We start from the raw sequence: 16960 nt of genomic DNA, 5'->3' as shown, positions 1-16960 counted from the left end.
AAGAAGGATGAACAAGGACAGGATGCCACTCTGGAAAGCAAGAGAAAGGAGTGTTTCAGGTCAACAGTCACCGGTGTTAAAGGTTGCTAAGAGGTGAAATAGGATAAAAACTGGAAATTATTAATTTTATTTAGCTACAGCAAGGTTGCTGGAAACCTCAGTGAGATAGTTAAGGAGGCTGGGAGTTAATGACTCGTAAAGGGCTGAGCATGGAGCTGAGAAAATGGAGATAGAGTAGTGAACTCAAGATGTTCTGCAGGGTAGGAAGAAGATGGCATGGTGGTGGTGAGAAGTTTTAAGATGGAAAAACTAGAGGGTGGTGAGAAGTACCCAGGAGCAAGGTAGACGCTGAGCACAGAAGAAGTGAAAGGTGCCACCTTGGTGGTCTAGCAGGGCCTGCCAGGGGCAAGGGAAGGGGGAGCAATGACAATTGTGCAATGTATTTGCAAATCTGGCACTGGCCTCTGAGCTCCTGTGGGGAAGGGCTGTGCAGCTTTCATCTGTGCATTCCCCGTGCCTGGCCCACACAAGGCCAGTTGAACGAATGAACAACTGGGATGATGAAAGGCAATGCTAGATAGGTAAGGTAAAGTGAGGTTTCAGAAGGCCTTGAGTGCCAGTCTTGGAAACAACAGCTAAATCCAATACGCAATGAAGACAACAAAATGGTTTTCTTGCAGAAATCACATAACAAGTCACTTCTGTTTTAAAAATATTATATGAACACTATCATGCTATAAAGTATACAAACCCATATACAAATAACAGGGCCACTTTCAAAGTGGAACATCCTGGCTCGATGGGTGCCATGCTCTGATCCTTAATCGGCCCTAACTCTTCACCCCGAAAGCCCAACGCATTACAGTAAGGCTGCAAATAGCTTGAACCTTTTTTGATAAGGAGGTCAACACTCCTTGGGCTTAATCTAGTGTCTTTTCAAAGGCCTCCCTGGACTCCCCCTCTTGTTGTTAATGACCTCAGGCAGATGCAAGCCATAGACTAACAAAGATCAGCACACATGCTCAGGTTTGGTTATCACTACAAAAGAGCCACCTCCATAACCGTGTTATCTTCACCACTGAATCGGCTAGACCAAATCAGGATGCCTGTCGTATGACTGTTGAGATCCTGCAGGTTCCTGTAGGAATTGTTCCAATCTAGGGAATTGCAAAGTAGGAATTTAAGATCCCAGCCCTCCAGAAGTGTATCATCCATTAGATTATAAACTAGAATGTTGCCTGGCACACAGCAGACATAAATATCTACTGAACGAATTTAAATGACTACAGTTGATAAGATTTTGCCTACACTCACCAATAGTAAGACTATAGAAGTAATAGGGAAAACTGCTTAATTGATTCACCCATATACATCGAGTTAAAATCTTTCTTCATAAGAGATTAGGCAGATGCTTCATTTAAAACATTGATTTTTAACTGTTATTTAAAACCTATAAATCCTACACAAATATCATTTAGTTGCCTAAGTAAGCTTCTATACTTCCCCAAAGGTGATTTATTAAGCATTACATAATTTAATAGTCTAATGGCTTATTCTCTGAGATTAAAATCTATAACTAATTGTTTTTTCCATTTAAACACAATCAAAACTAGTTAGCTGCCTAGAAGCAACCATTGTTAGGGACATTCTACCAAGTATGACATACTTTTTTATATCATTTCTTCAAGGGCTAAAATATTCTTTACTGTGTGTTCTTTTAATATTTAGCAAATATAATGTTCACTTTCCTATCATACTAACAACCACCATTCACAGAGTACTCACATATCAGTAGAGATCCCAGTGCCAGAGACCCACCTCTCAAGTGGAAAAGAAAGTTTATGTTCAAAGTAGTTGAAGAAAGCTGTGATCATAGTTACCCTCCTCCTCCCGTGATGTAGCTGTAGCCGCCGGTGCCCAGGCCGTAGCCGTAGCGCTCTCCCAGAAACACAGGCTCGTCAGAGTCATAACAGCTAAGCAAGTGCTGGAGCCTGGAGATACTGAGATGCCAAAGGGAACACAAATTATGATTATTTGATTCAAATGTGGTTACGGAATAGTTTATGGTTCTTACATCCCACTCTGTATACTGCGTCACACTAAACTGAAATAGTTAAGAAATTTGAGTGACTTATAGAATGAGTAAAATTTTTAAACAAAAAAAGAAAAGAACACATGAACACTGCACATTACTGGGAACAGAAGAGAAACTGAGACACGAGTGGCTTGTTGCTCAGTTTTTGCAAGCCCCTGCCATAATACGGCTGCCTGATTTGCGTGGTGAGAGGCAGGTTACTGAAGTGAAGTTGGCCAGTGTGCTCTAGATCTTATTTCTACCAGTCCTGTTTCCAAGTGAGTGTGAACTAATCCTCACATCTTTTCAGATGAATTTGGTATTTAAGGAAAAAAATTTCTGATGGCCTAAAAAGGAGTCACTGAGATGCAAATGCACGTTGGGCCCCTGGCTGGCAGGTGGGGAAGAGAATTTGGGCAGTGAGGCTACCCTATAAATCCTCAGATAATGAGGCACAATCGTGCTTATGTTTCCCTTAACAAGGCCACCCAAGTCTGAGAACTTTCTGTGTCTAACTGCTTATACTTTTGAATACCTTTTGGCCCCTATCTGCCTTTAACACACGTTAGCAACAATAGCTTACAAAGGGCAGTGTATTAGTCTGCATTCTCTAAAGTCAGACTATCCATGAGTTGGTCATAAAAATGCCTGCAACTGCAGCTGCTGTTCGGATGAAAACAATGAATTTATAGGAAAAAAAATCAAAAAATAACTTTTTTAAGTAGACACAAAGGGTAGTGCTAAGAAAGGCTATTTTTTCATGTTTTAAGAATTTACACCACTTAGAAATGTCCCTTCCACCTATAAGCCTGCAAAATCAAAAGCAAGTTAGTTACTTCTAAGATACAATGGGGGCACAGGGGACACAGGAGGTAGATATTCCTGTTCCAAATGGGAGAAAATGGCCAAAACAAAGGGGCCACAGGCTCCATGCAAGTGCAAAACCTGGCCAGGCAATCATTAAATATTAAACCTCCAAAGTCTCCTTCATTCCATGTCTCACATCCAGGACACGCTGATGCATGAGGTGGGCTCCCAAGGCCTTGGGCAGCCCCACCCCTGTGGCTCTGCAGGGGACAGCCCCTGTGGCTGCTTTCACAGGCTGGTATTAAGTGCTTGTGGTTGTTCAAGGTGCACAGAGCAAGCTGTCACTGGATTTACCATTCTGGGGTCTGGAGGATAGTGGCCCTCTTCTGAGCACTCTACTAGGCAGTGTCCCAGTGGGGACTCTGTGTGGGGGCTCCAACCCTACATTTCCCTTCTGCACATGGTGCCATAGCAGAAGTTCTTCATGAGGGACCCACCCCTGCAGCAGACTTCTGCCTGGACATCCAGGTATTTCCATACATTCTCTGAAATCTAGGCAGACGTTCCCAAACTTCAACTTTTGTCTTCTGTGTACCTGTAGGCCCATTGCTATGTGGAAGCTGCCAAAGCTTAAGGCTTGCACCCTCTGAAGCAAAGGCCAAGCTGTATCTTGGCCCCTTTTAGCCATGGCTGGAGCTGGAGCGTCTGGGACACAGGGCATCAAGTCCAAAGCCTGCACAGAGCAGTGGGGCCTGGGCCAGGCCCATGAAATCATTTTTCCCTCCGAGGCCTCTGGGCCTGTGATGAAAGGGGCAGCCGTGAAGATCTCTGACATGCCCTGGAGACACGTTCCCTGTTGTCTTGGCTATGAACATTCAGCTCCTTGTTATTTACGCAAATTTCTGCAGCAGGGTTGAATTTCTCCCCAGAAAATGGAGTTTTCTTTTTTACCTCATGGTCAGGCTGCAAATTTTCCAAACCGTTATGCTCTGCTTCCCTTTTAAACATTAAGTTCCAACTTCAAACCATCTCTTTGTGAATGAATATGACTGAATGCTTTCAGAATAAGCCAGGTCACCTCATGAATGCTTTGCTGCTTAGAAATTTCTTCCACCAGATACCCTAAATCACCTCTCTCAAGTTCAAGGTTCCACAGATCTCTAGGGCAGTGGCAAAATTCCACCAGTCTCTTTGCTAAAGCATAGCAAGAGTGACCTTTGCTCCAGTTCCCAATAAGTTCCTCATCTCCATCTGAAACCACCTCAGCCTGGACTTCACTGATCAAAACTATTCAATAAGTTTCTAGGACGCTCCAAACTTTCACTCATCTTCCTGTCTTCTTCTGAACAATCCAAATTGTTCTAACCTCTGCCTGTTACCCAGTTCCACAGTCACTTCCACATATTTGAGCATCTTTTCAGCAACACTCCACTCCTGGTACCAATTTAATGCATTAGTCCATTTCACGCTGCTGAAAAAGACATACTCAAGACTGGGGGGAAAAGGTTTAATTTGACTTACAGTTCCATGTGGCTGGGGAGGTCTCACAATTATGGCAGAAACGAAAGGCACTTCTTACATGGTGGCAGCAAAAGACAACGAGAAAGCAGCAAAAGCAGAAACTCCTGATAAACCCAACAGATCTCATGAGTTTTATTCACTATCATGAGAATAGCATGGGAACGACCGGCCCTCATGATTCAATTACCTCCCACTGGGTTCCTCCCACAACACGTGCGAATTTTGACAGATATAATTCAAGTTGAGATTTAGGTGGGGACACAGCCAAACCATATCATTCCACCCCTGGCCCCTCTCAAATATCATGTCCTCACATTTCAAAACCAATCATGCTTTCCCAGCAGTCCCCAAAGGTCTTAACTCATGTCAGCATTAATTCAAAAGTCCATAGTCCAATGTCTCATCTGAGACAAGACAAATTCCTTCTGCCTATGAGCCTGTAAAATCAAAAGCAAGTTAATTCTTCCTAGATACAATGCGGGTATAGGTATTGGGTAAATACAGCCATTCTGAATGGGAGAAATTGGCCAAAATGAAGGGGCCACAGGCCCTATGCAAGTCCAAAATCCAGTGATGCAGTCAAATCTTAAATGTTCCAAAAGGATCTCCTTTGACTCCATGTCTCACATCCAGGTAACACTGATACAAGAGGTGGGTTCCCATGGTCTTTGGCAGCTCTTCCCCTGTGGCTTTGCAGAGTATAGCCTCCCTCCTGGCTGCTTTCACGGGCTGACATTGAGTGTCTGCAGCTCTTCCAGGCGCATGGTGCAAGCTGTCAGTGGATCTACCGTTCTGGGGTCTGGAGGACAGTGGCTCTCTTCTCACAGCTCCACTAGGTGGTGTCCCAGTAGGGACTCTGTGTCGGGGCTCCGACCTCATATTTCCCTTCCCCACTAGTGGAGGTTCTCCATGAGGGCCGCCATCCTGCAGCAAACTTTTGCCTGGGCATCCAGGCATTTCCATACATCTTCTGAAATCTAGGCAGAGGTTCTCAAACCTCAATTCTTCTGTGCACCTGCAGGCTCAACACCACATGGAAGCTGCCAAGGCTTGGGACTTCCACCCTCTGAAGCCACAGCCTGAGCTGTACCTTGGCCTCTTTTAGATACGGCTGGAGTGGCTGGGACGCAGGGCACCAAGTCCCTAGACTGCACACAGCATGGGGACCCTGAGTCCAGTCCACAAAACCACTTTTTCCTCCTGGGCCTCTGATGTGGAGGGACGGGAGTGGCGGAAGGGGCTGCTGCGAAGGTCTCTGACATGGACTGGAGACATTTCCCCCATCTTGGGAATTAACATTAGGCTTCTTGTTACTTACACAAATTTCTGCAGCTGGCTTGAATTTCTCCCCAGAAAATGGGTTTTTCTTTTCTATCGCAAAGTCAGGGTACACATTTTCCAAACTTTTAGGCTCTGCCTCCCTTATAAAACTGAATGCCTTTAACAGGATCCAAGTCAGATCTTGAATGCTTTTCTGCTTAGAAGTTTCTTCCACCAGATACCCTAAATCATCTCTCAAGTGAAAGTTTCACCAATCTCTAGGGCAGGGGCAAAATGCCACAAGTCTCTTTGCTAAAACAAAGCAGGAATCACCTTTACTCCAGTTCCCAATAAGTTCCTCATTTCCATCTGATATCACCTCAACCTGTAGTTTATTGTTCATATCACTATCAACATTTTGGGCACAGGCATTCAACAAGTCTCTTGGCTAAAGTTCCAAACTTTCCCACATTTTCCTGTCTTCTTCTGAGCCCTACAAATGTCTCTAAATTATTCACCAAGATATCTTTTCTCACAGAGCAATAGTAACATTAACAGTTCTGGTGTCTCATTTTTTGGTGGGAGGGATGGGTAAGAAGAAAACAAAGTACAGAGATCACCTTTCCCATCCCCACTCGCGAGTCTTACAAAAATACCCTAGCTAACAAAGCTAAAGCTGAAAGTGAAGAAAACAAATTTAATATATGAAAAGAAACTCTGACCAGTGAAAAGTGTCCACAAGACTTCCAGTCAGGTTTGTATCTGTCTGAAGATCAAGGCCTCTGACAATGTTGATGGTTTCTGAGTGACTAGAAAATGTTCTTTGAATACTATCCTGTTTTCAGCACACAAGGTGACTCTAGGACTGCTTCGTAATAAGAGTGGTGTAAAAATCTGGTCTGCTGTTCTCTACAAGGAGTTTGCTACTAACCTCTGCTATTTTATCATTGGTTTTGTTTAGTTTAGTTGCCAGTGATTTTCTAACTTTTAATTCTTGTAGATAGAGCTGCTTATATTTTTCCAACTCAGTTTTATTAGTCTTACAGAAAGTTTTCATTTTCAAGAGTTCAGATTTCAGATCTTTCTCAGCTCCCACCAACTTCTTATCGAAGCACTTTTATTCTCTCTTAACTAAGTTCTCTCAAGATGCTGCTTATGTCTGCAAAGACAGATTTTCTTTTAACTTTTCTATTATATCTTGTTTTCTTTTTCTTTGGTCTCTTTCTTGTACTAAATTTGTTTCCACATTCTTGTTGTACTAAATTTGTTTCCATATAAGTTTTGGGGCTTTCTGTTTTTACTCTGTAGTCAAGATAATCCCTCTTTTACAGACTTCTGCTTTCCAATGTATTTACTTACTTTATCTTATTCATCCTAATACATTTGTTTGATTTACTTCATTTAACACTGTGTTTGGCTTACACACAGAGTATCCTTGACAATAAGTAACTTCATCTCAGGAAAAGACTCCATCTTACATTTCATTAGGCACTTTGCCAACAGGGACCAGATGTTTTACTTGATCAATAAAGACTCTATTCAATCAAATGAGGACATAACCAAGCACACTCCTCCATTTTCAGTCCTCACCAGAGGACTCTGTGGCCATAGAAAGAGCAAGACTTCAGCAGCTCAAACGGCCATCTTAACCGACAGCCTTGCTGTCACTTGTGATAAGCACCTGGTATCTGCCACTGAAGACTCTGCCCACATCAAAGTCTCTTCCTTGCAAGACTGAGGGACTGCCAGGCCCAGACTAGGATATTCTTTTTGTCAATGTCTCTCTCCCCGGAGTGGTTCATTAACCCTTTTTCCTATCCCCTTTTTCTTGATGTTAAATGTTAACTTTGTTATGGGAAGTTTAATCTATAAAATTATATATTAAGTATACTATTAGGGTTTGCAATATTGACTCACTTGTGGAGTGGCTTGAACCTGTGTGCCTATGGCTCTACTGACTGAAAAGGAAGTACTGAGAATCAGTTCCTTGGGAACTCCATGTAGCTCATGGCTTTTGTGGCTGAAATAGCATCAGTAAAAGTCTGACATTGTGGAAAGACATAAACACATGTGGACCTGGTTATCCCTGACCTGGTGTCATGCATGAGGGCTTAGGTTTCTTTGTACAGATTCTAAAACCAAGGTCTTTTCTCTGAGAGCATCACTTGCATGATGGAGATCAATTTCTAGGCTACTGAACTTACTTTCAGCTTTACAAAGTGGTTGAGAAAGAATATGCTTATCTTTCAGGTTAGTCGCATCAAAATTCACTGTGTCCTACAAACAAAACTACTCATCTCTTGTTCTCAGGAAAGCAAGTTCTAGGTCTCTTATTGATGTGTGACAGATCACAATCATGGAGAGCAGTAGCCAGTCTAGCATGGTGCAATTCAACTCTGTATCCAGGATTTCCTTGCTGTGTTTACATTCTCTAGTTTAGAATTGAGCATTCTATTCTTGCTGTCAGACTACTGAGCTGTCCACTATCCTGGTGTGATATTATGATTAGATATTGATATGGTTTGGCTGTGTAAAAATGGACGAATACATATATATTGGTTTTCATCCAGAGTTCCTGGCTTTTAACTCCCATAGCCCTTGTTAAGTCTTTTGTTATAATGCTGGGTTGCTTTATTAGGCCTCAGGAGCAGATCTCAGGAAACAGTCTCTCTCTGACCTTCTCCTGTTGACACAAGACTCTTTCAGTGCTGCTTCACCAGCCAGAAATCTCCAGTCAGCCAGCGGCACCTCTGGTCAGGGCCTCACTCGGCTCTGGGCTTGCCACTAGACTTGCTCTGCCCACTAAGCCTGGCAGGCTGCGCTTAGCTCATGTTACTGGCCCAGGTTCCATGCCTGCTGTGGCTCTGTGCTCAGCCCATAGCTGGGCTGGGCATGCTGTGACCAGCTTCTCCCTTGGGTGCCAGCATCTGGACAAGGGGTGGGGGACGCAGCAGAGCCTGAAAACTTGGAGATGCCAGCAACTGTGGAGCCGCAAGGGTTGTTACCCTTTTGCTCAGGGAGTCCTAAGCTCTGAGTCCCCAGGAAGCATTGCAGCTTGTTCTTGTTATAGCTCATTCATTCCTACTATCTGCATGCTTCGGTGAATGGGGGTATGTCCCAGCTCATTTGGTCCTGCCGCCCCACTCCACTCGTGGCTCCTGGGCTGGCCCAGCCTCATCACTGCCAGTTCTCATCACCTGGGGCAGCTGCCTGGTACCAGCAAGGGGTGGGAGGATTACAGTGTTACAGCTCCGGCTCAGGAAATCCTGAGGTCTAGGCCCCCAGAAGGGTTGCTGCTCTAGTGAATGGGAGTGCGTCACCGCCCTCAGCTCAGTAAGCCAGTCAGGAAAGTGTTACAACCCTTTTCACTCCCACTGTTCAGCAGGTCCCAGGTTCTTGTCCCACGTCCAAGAAGAATGAGGTTACACACACACACACTGGAGAGTAAGCCAGGTGGGGTATGGTTTTTTATTGAATGAGATAACAGCTCTCAACAAGAGAGGAGACCCAAAGTGGGTAGTCCTCTGTGTGACAGGGTGCCATAAGGCAGGTAGTCCCAATATGTGACTAAGTCTGGGGTTTTTATGGGCTCAGGATCAGAGAGTATGTGCTGACTGGTCCATGGGTGGGCCTCGGAAAAGCACCATTTGATTAGCTAAAAGGCATTGAGGAAGTTCTCACTCCTGGCCGTGGACTCTACCCTGAGTTGATAGCCTGGCTGTCACGCTTCAGTCTGTCTTTGGCTTGAAGGTTGGGTTTCACTGGGGACCTGGCCCTTTCTGCCTAGGAATTTGTGTGCCTCTTGCCGCTATCAATGTCCTTATACCTGCCCAAGGTAGGAATTTAATCTGACTGTGGGTCAAAAGACTCTAATTCCAGAGAATGTCCTGCCCCATAACCTAGAGGAAGAAATACTACACAGAGAGGCCAAGAATAGTCGAATAAGGAGGTCTTTCTGGGTTTAGAACATGTGCTTTTTGTTCAATCACATTTTTACATGGTTGCCAATCATGCCTATATAAGGAAACCTCCATAAAACCCCAAAAGGACAGGGTTCGAACAGTTCTTGGATAGCTAAACATGTGCAGATTCCTGGGGGTTGAGCACCCAATGGGGGCACAGAAGCTCCACATTCCTTCCCCCATACCCTGCCCTACATATCTCTTCATCTGCATCCTTGATAATATCCTTTACAGTAAACCAGTAAACATAAGTGTTTCCCTGAGTTCTGTGAGCTGCTCCAGCAAATTAAAGGAATCTAAAGGAGGGGCTGTGGGAACTCCAACTTAAGAGCCAGTCAGTCAGAAGATCTGGAGGTCTGGACTTACCACTGGTGTCTGGGGAAGCAGTCTTGGGGACTGAGCCCTCAACCTGTGGGGTCTAAGGCTACCTCCAGGCAGATGGTGTCAGAACTGAATTGAATTAGAGGACACCCAGCTGGTAGAGGACTGCTTGTTTGCTGGGGGGAAGAAATTCCCACATATTTTGGGGTCACAGAAGGCTTCCTCGTTGATTGTTGTGGTATAAGAACACACACACACAAAAATGTTCTGAGAGTTTTTCAGGAACAATTGGTGTTAGTGAAGTGAGATTAGCTAGAATGGCTCAGGTTCAGAGAAACATTTGGTTTGAGAAGAGAAAGGATAAAAGTCTAGGGGATGAGAAACCCTTGATTCCTGGGCAGCCAAATGATCACCCATGACATGGAGCCACAGTGCTCTGTTCGGTTACTAAAGGTAAAAGTTACCACTGGAATTTTGAGATGGAGAATTGGTTCACCAGAGGCACAATAAAATGCAAACTAATCAGAAAAAAGTAAACTATTCAATCCCTTGATCACTGTTATCCATATTAGCTAAAATAAAATTAAAAGAGAGTACTGGGTCAGACCCTGATGCTACATAAACCAAGCTTACATTTCAGTGAGTCTGAGCTTCAGCCACTAGCCTCGGAACCACTGCACAACGGCAAAATTATGCAGGAACAACAGAAAGTACCTCTGAGACCTGTGGTGACCAAGAGGGTAGTCAATGTGGGAAAGGGAAAAACCAAATAATTATTGAAACTAGATGAATAGAGAAAACATTGATAGGAGTGAAAGTAAGAGGAAAAAGAAAGGGGAGAGCCATGGAACTCATCCCAGGAGGTGGACATATTTAGGTGGTTATTAAAAAATGGAATGAAGAAAATAGAAATTGATGGGGTTAAAAAACAAAGGTCTTAATACAACATTATTGAAGACTGAGTGGAGGAAAGGGACCCCCAGCTGATCTCTCAACATTTAAGGGCCCAAACCAGTTTGCTGTATTTCCCCCAGTTTGGAGAACTTTTAAAGACAAGAAGATAAAGATTAAAATGAGAAACCCAACCTAGAATTACCTGTTAGACTGGCTAATCAAGGTAACAACTAACAGAGAGGCCAGGGTCTCCTGGCGGGACTCCAGACTGGGGATCCAAAGCCTTTTGCAAAAGAGAGGGTAAAATGATCTGGTGATAAAACAGGGAAATTCCTGGGACTAGAACATAAAAGTGTAAGGGTTGTTAGGATTATGAAAGCTGGCATATTTGAACATACTTCATGTGAAATGGTTTTATCTCTTTTACCTGATTGCATTATGGGAAGAGACATTTTATCTGACTGGGAAATGTTCCCCCTATCCAGTACTGTAAAACAGAAGGTATGTAAATCCTTTGAGCAGCATTAATGGAATATGCTAAAATTGGAACCGGTTAGGATTTCCCAGGCCCACATAGTGCAGAATAGAAACGGAAGAGCTGGTGGGGACAACTTCCCCATTTGATATAGCCCTCTGCAGAGTACCTTCTGGGGCTAATGGGAAAGGTTTGTGAGTGCCTCCCAGCAATGACAACTAGGACTTTGAACTAGAGAATTTCTACTTGAAGGGCATTTACTTCCTTGCTACAGTACATTAACTGAGGCTACGACTGAAGGACATAAAGTGATCTTGATGAAACCCCCTTTGCAAAGATTATGACAGTGAGAGAAATTTAGCTTGGCTGACTCCATCTTGCTTCTAGTCTCACAGGCTGGCTGTCTTTACTCATTCCTGGGCATAGGTCAAGCTAATCATGGCAGGAATTCAGTTTATAGTTTAACTTGGAAGGAAGGATGCTACCAGTCTCTCCCTAAAGCTAATCTCCTCCTTGCTCAGAGACCAAAAACTAATGAAAGACCACAAGATTAGGATCAGGGGAGGGGCCTGAACTTCGCTAAAGTGTATTTTTTATCATCCCTTACTGCTCAAGAATCATGTGGACAGAGGTCACAAGACTTGACATTTCCCCAATTGCTCCTATAGATAACATTACTATTGTAGAACCTAAGACTGGTCTTTTGAGATGTTTTTCAGATTTTTGCCTTCTGGCAAAGAACTGACCCCACTCAGACCCATGACTCGTGACTCAATCGGCCTGTGGTCCCCAACCAGAGGCAGATTCAGTGTACAAGGACCATTTTCCACATCCCTACGACTTCGTTCCCAACCAATCAGCAGTAACCATTTCCTAGCCCCCTGCCCACCCAATATACCATAAAAATCCTAGTCTCTGAGTTCTCAGTGCGACTACTTTAAGTAATAACTCCAGTCCTTCCACTTGGCCAGTCTTGCATTAATTAAACTCTTTCTTTACTGCAGCATTAGAGTCTCGATGAACTGGTTTTATCTGTGCAGCAGGCAGGAAAAACTCATCAGACAATTACAATTATACCTGAAATGCCCAGGCTGTTTTGGGTGATGTCAGAGAAACACTCTAATAAGGGAGGCAATGCCCAAATGAGGTCCATTATAAAACAGAATTTGTATGGGATAAAGCAAGGAGGAGACCCTCACAAACAGAGGGCCACTTTTCCACTAAAACTGACTCTGGAACTATGTGAGGAGCCACTGGACTCTACAGTACCCTGTAAGCAGCTCTTGACTGACCAACCAAGAGCTACTTGGTTTGAGGATGGCAATTCCAGGGTAAATGAATACCATCTTGTTTAGAAGTTGCTACTTTGACCACAGGAGGTAAGAACAAATAATCTTGGTGGGCTGTATTGCATGCATTTTCCTAACAGTAATGGAAGAATTGAACACTGGTAGAAACACCTGTGTTTGGGATTTTACTAACTCATAGGCAGTGACCAATCACCTGCCCATACAGTCAGGCAAGAGGGCAACGGATACTTGGTCTGTTAAAAGGATGCCCATATGAAGCATGGCCCCATGGACATTTGAGGGGTGCATTAAAGCAGAACAAGTTAATGTCAATCAGAAGAGCCCGTTTCCAGGTTTGGAAGGTGACTGGAATTGACAAGCAAGTATCCCTGTGTACTCCCTTGAGGTGGTGACCTGGATCCATGAAATTAGTGGATATGGGGGTACGGCAGCAGGCAGAGATGAGCTAAATCTAGATATGTTCCTTTTGAATCGAGCCCCTTTCCAGGTTTGGAAGATGACTGGAATTGACAAGCAGGTATCCCTGTGTACTCCCATGAGGTGGCCACCTGGATCCATGAAATTAGTGGATACAGGGGTACGGCAGCAGGCAGAGATGGCCTGAATCTAGACATGTTCCTTTTGCATCCTCTCAGGCACAAAATGCCAATAAGAACTGTTCTGTACACCAGCAAAAAAGACAGAGACTGATAATGACTATTGGGCAGATTCCCTGGTGCAAAGGCCCTAAACAAAGCTGGCAATACAGAGACTGATGCTAGTGGCCCTATGGGACCACCAATGGGTCTTGACAGGAATAGACACTGACTGGCATGGCTTCTGCTTACTCAGTGGAACATGCAAATACTCTTGAGTACCATTAAAAAAACAACAGAAGATATTGCATGGATCTGTATGGCCAATCGTCATTTCTTCAGATCAAGGAACACACTGTACAGCCTATAATGCCCAACAATGGGCACAGAGATAGTCTCCTTAGAGTCATAGTTTGATAGACGAGTAAAACAGGTATTGAAAACACTGGAAACATAAAAGGCTGGCTTACATGCCTTCAAGAGTGTGTGCTCATACTCAACATGAGTGGGACTAAAGGAGTCTGCCCACGAGATGTTCCTGTTTTTCTAAAGCTGATCTGGAGAAGAAGGGATGAAGAGGATGCTGGGATGACTATGCAAATCTTGCCAAGCCAGGAGTACACTGGAATAATGACCATTTTTTCTTTATTCCCCAAATCAGCTCACTAAAACCTTTTCTTTCCCCCCTACCTGATGTAGTGGTCCTAGGACCAGGCCTGCAACTGCCAGTGCTGGAAGCAGGGCTGATTTCCAAGCAAAAAACCATAACTATGTTTTTAAAACTTATGTCAAAATTCCTTAGGGCCTGATGTGACTGGGTTGCTCCTTCACCCCATTTAGCAAAACTGGGGCTGAAAGTGAATGCAGCTATATTGCCTGGTGGTAAAAATAACCCACTAGCTGTGCACCTACGTAACTTTACCCTACCTGCATGGGAATGGACTGAGGAGGATGTACCTGCCAGACAAGCATTGTTGATTGCAATCTAAACCGGAACGGCAGTGATTCTGATGTCTCTTCCAAAGGTGAAAACATTTGGGTATTAACGGAGAGAAAGAGAAATAGCAGTTGAGGGTAAAGGAATGAATAATGGATTATAAATTGAGGGAAATCCAACATTACATTAACACCTTGAAAGACACTCAGAGAAACAGATGACATTGTCTCTCACCTCAGTTATAACAGATATCTAAAAAGGGAAAGCTGTTTGTTTGCCAAGACTGCTCCAGGTTTGGAACCTGACAAGATTGAAAGGAAGCCTGCAAACCTGAGTGGACTCACCCTGGGAAATATTAATACAATACAATGGACTAGACTAGTTATTAATGATGCAACGAGACTCTAATGTGGCAATATCTTTTGAGTTATATGTTCTTTTGATGTAAGGTATCTGAAGACCAAGGGTAGACTGTAATATTAAGAAACATATATTTGGCTTTCAACACCCATTTGCTGACATACCAATCCTAAAATCTTTGGAACATCCAAATTGCTATCTTTTTGTAGGCTACTGTTCACTGACAGCTTCAAGATGGGACTCGTCACCAGAAAGACAAAGGCATGATTAGAGAGTTGGGACTTCCAGTCCCACCCCCCAATCTCCTGGGAGGGGAAAGCAGCTGAAAGTCAAGTTGATCATCAATGGCCAATGGTTTAATCAATTGTGGCTACATAATGAAACCTTCATAAAGCCCAAGAAAGCAGGCTTCAGAGAGCTTTAGGATGTCTGAACATGTATGTAGAGGTTCCTGGAGGGCATGGAAGCTCCACGCCCCTTCTCTCATACCTCACCCTACACATCTCTTCATCTGTATCTTTGTAATATCCTTTATAATAAACTGGTAAATGTGAGAAAGAACCCTGACATGAAGCTCATCAGTCAGAAGTTCTGGAGGCCTGGACTTAACGACTGGTGTCTGGTGTATGGGGTGGTAGGGCAGTCTTGGGGACTGAACCCTCAAACTGTGGGAACTGGCACTATCTCCAGGTAGACAGTGTTAAAACTGAATTAGAGGACACCCATTTGATGTCCACTGCAGAACACACTGATTGCTCGGTGGGTAGCAGAAATCTCCCTGCTCCACACTTTTGGTCACAGAAGTTGTCTTCTGTGTTGATTATTGCAGTGTGAGAACAGAGGGGAAAATAGGTCAGTTTTTTCCCCACCAACTAATCATTACGGAAATGCAAATCAAAAGTCACACCCACTAGAAAAACAAAAACAAGAACACCCAGAAAACAATGGGGTTGACAAGGATGTGGAGCAACTGGAAACCTTGTGCACTTCTGGTAGGAATGTAAAACGGAACAACCTCTATGGGAAAACAGTGTGATGGTTCCATTACAAATAAAATTACCATATGATCTAGTCATTCAATTTCTGGGTGCATACCCACAACCCCATGTTGAGGGAGTGTCCATCAACAGATGAATGGATAAGCAAAATATGGTCTATCCATACTGTATCCATGGAATGTTATTCGGTCTTAAATAGGAAGGAAATTCTGCAATATGCTACAACATGGATACATTTCGAGGACATTATGCTAAGTAAGCAAGTAAAAAACAAGTACTGTATGATTCCATTTATATGAGGTACTGAGAGTAGTCAAAATCATAGAGGCAGAAAATAGAATGATGGTTGCCAGGGGATGGGGGTAGGGGAGTATAGACAGTTATTGTTTAATGGATATAGAGGTTCAGTTTTACAAGATGAAAAGAGTTATGGAGATGGCTGCACAACATTATGAATGTATTTAATACTACTAAACTGTACACTTAAAAATGGTTATGATGGTAAATTTGATGTTGTGTGTACTTTACCACAATTAAAAAAAAAAGGGAAAAAGAAACATATTGTGGATGAACCAGATGGTGATGGAAAAAATAAGTTACATAATTTTACAGTGTTTCTCCATCATCTCTATTGAAAAATAGACCCTTCTTAGTATTTGATAGTCTACACTAAGAGAAGACTAGTAGCTGTTATGGAATGAATGTTTGTGTTCCCCCCAAATTTTATCATATGTTGAAATCTAATTCCCAATATGAAGGTATTTAGAGGTGGGACCTTTGGCGGGGGTGAAGAGATTATGAGGGTGGAGACCTCATAAATGGGATTCATGCCCTTCTAAGAGGCCACAGAGCTAGCTTGCTCTCTCTCCACCATCTAAGGATACAAGAAGTCAGCATGCTGCAACCCAAAAGAGAGCCCTCACCAGAGCCCAACCACGCTGGCACCCCGATCTCAGGCTTCCAGCCTCGAGAACTATGAGAAATAATTATTAAACAAAAAACAGGAGATGGCTGGCAAGATGGCTGAACAGGAACAGCTCTGGTCTGCAGCTCCCAGTGAGATCAGTGCAGAAGGCAGGTGATTTCTGCATTTCCAACTGAGGTACCTGGCGCATCTCATTGGGACTGGTTGGACAGTGGGTGCAGCCCACAGATGGCAAGCAGAAACGGGGTGCGTCATCTTACGTGGGAAGCACAAGGGGTCGGGGAACTCCCTCACCTAGCCAAGGGAAGCTGAGAGGGACTGTGCTATGAGGAATGGTGCATTCTGGCCCAGATCCTACGCTTTTCCCACGGTCTTCACAACCCGCAGACCAGGATATTCCCTCAGGTACCTATACCAACCAGGTCCCTGGGTTTCACGCACAAAACTGGGCAGCCATTTGTGCAGACACCGACATAGCTGCAGGAGTTTTTTTTATACCCTGGTGGTGCCTGGAATGCCAGCGAGACAGAACTGTTCACTC

The 16960-nt window shown here is 43.8% G+C and overlaps 1 protein-coding gene and 1 long non-coding RNA gene across 8 annotated transcripts in view; one reads left to right on the top strand and one right to left on the bottom strand.

Moving 5' to 3' along the window:
• B3GLCT (beta 3-glucosyltransferase) overlaps positions 1-16960 on the bottom strand; it is a 121379-nt gene that overhangs the window by 12307 nt on the left and 92112 nt on the right. For 6 of the 7 annotated variants that reach the window (XR_002518279.1, XM_003913734.4, XM_017951082.3 and 3 more), the window contains one exon: positions 1881-2000. The exons of the other annotated variant lie outside the window; for it this stretch is intronic. Coding sequence is in view for 5 of the 6 variants with exons in the window: in XM_003913734.4 (XP_003913783.1) it covers positions 1881-2000 (120 nt within the window). In the remaining variant the exon portion in view is untranslated. The remainder of the gene's footprint in view (positions 1-1880; positions 2001-16960) is intronic. 7 annotated transcript variants of the gene reach the window in all.
• Positions 8997-15100, top strand: LOC116270555. Its single transcript, XR_004178637.1, has 2 exons — positions 8997-12956; positions 13112-15100. It is a non-coding gene; the product is annotated as an uncharacterized LOC116270555 (long non-coding RNA).

Source organism: Papio anubis, chromosome 15 (genome assembly GCF_008728515.1).
Source record: "Papio anubis isolate 15944 chromosome 15, Panubis1.0, whole genome shotgun sequence".
NCBI classification, from domain to species: domain Eukaryota; kingdom Metazoa; phylum Chordata; class Mammalia; order Primates; family Cercopithecidae; genus Papio; species Papio anubis.
The sequence above is the reverse complement of the archived record's forward strand: the minus strand, read 5'-3'. Positions and strand labels throughout refer to the sequence as shown.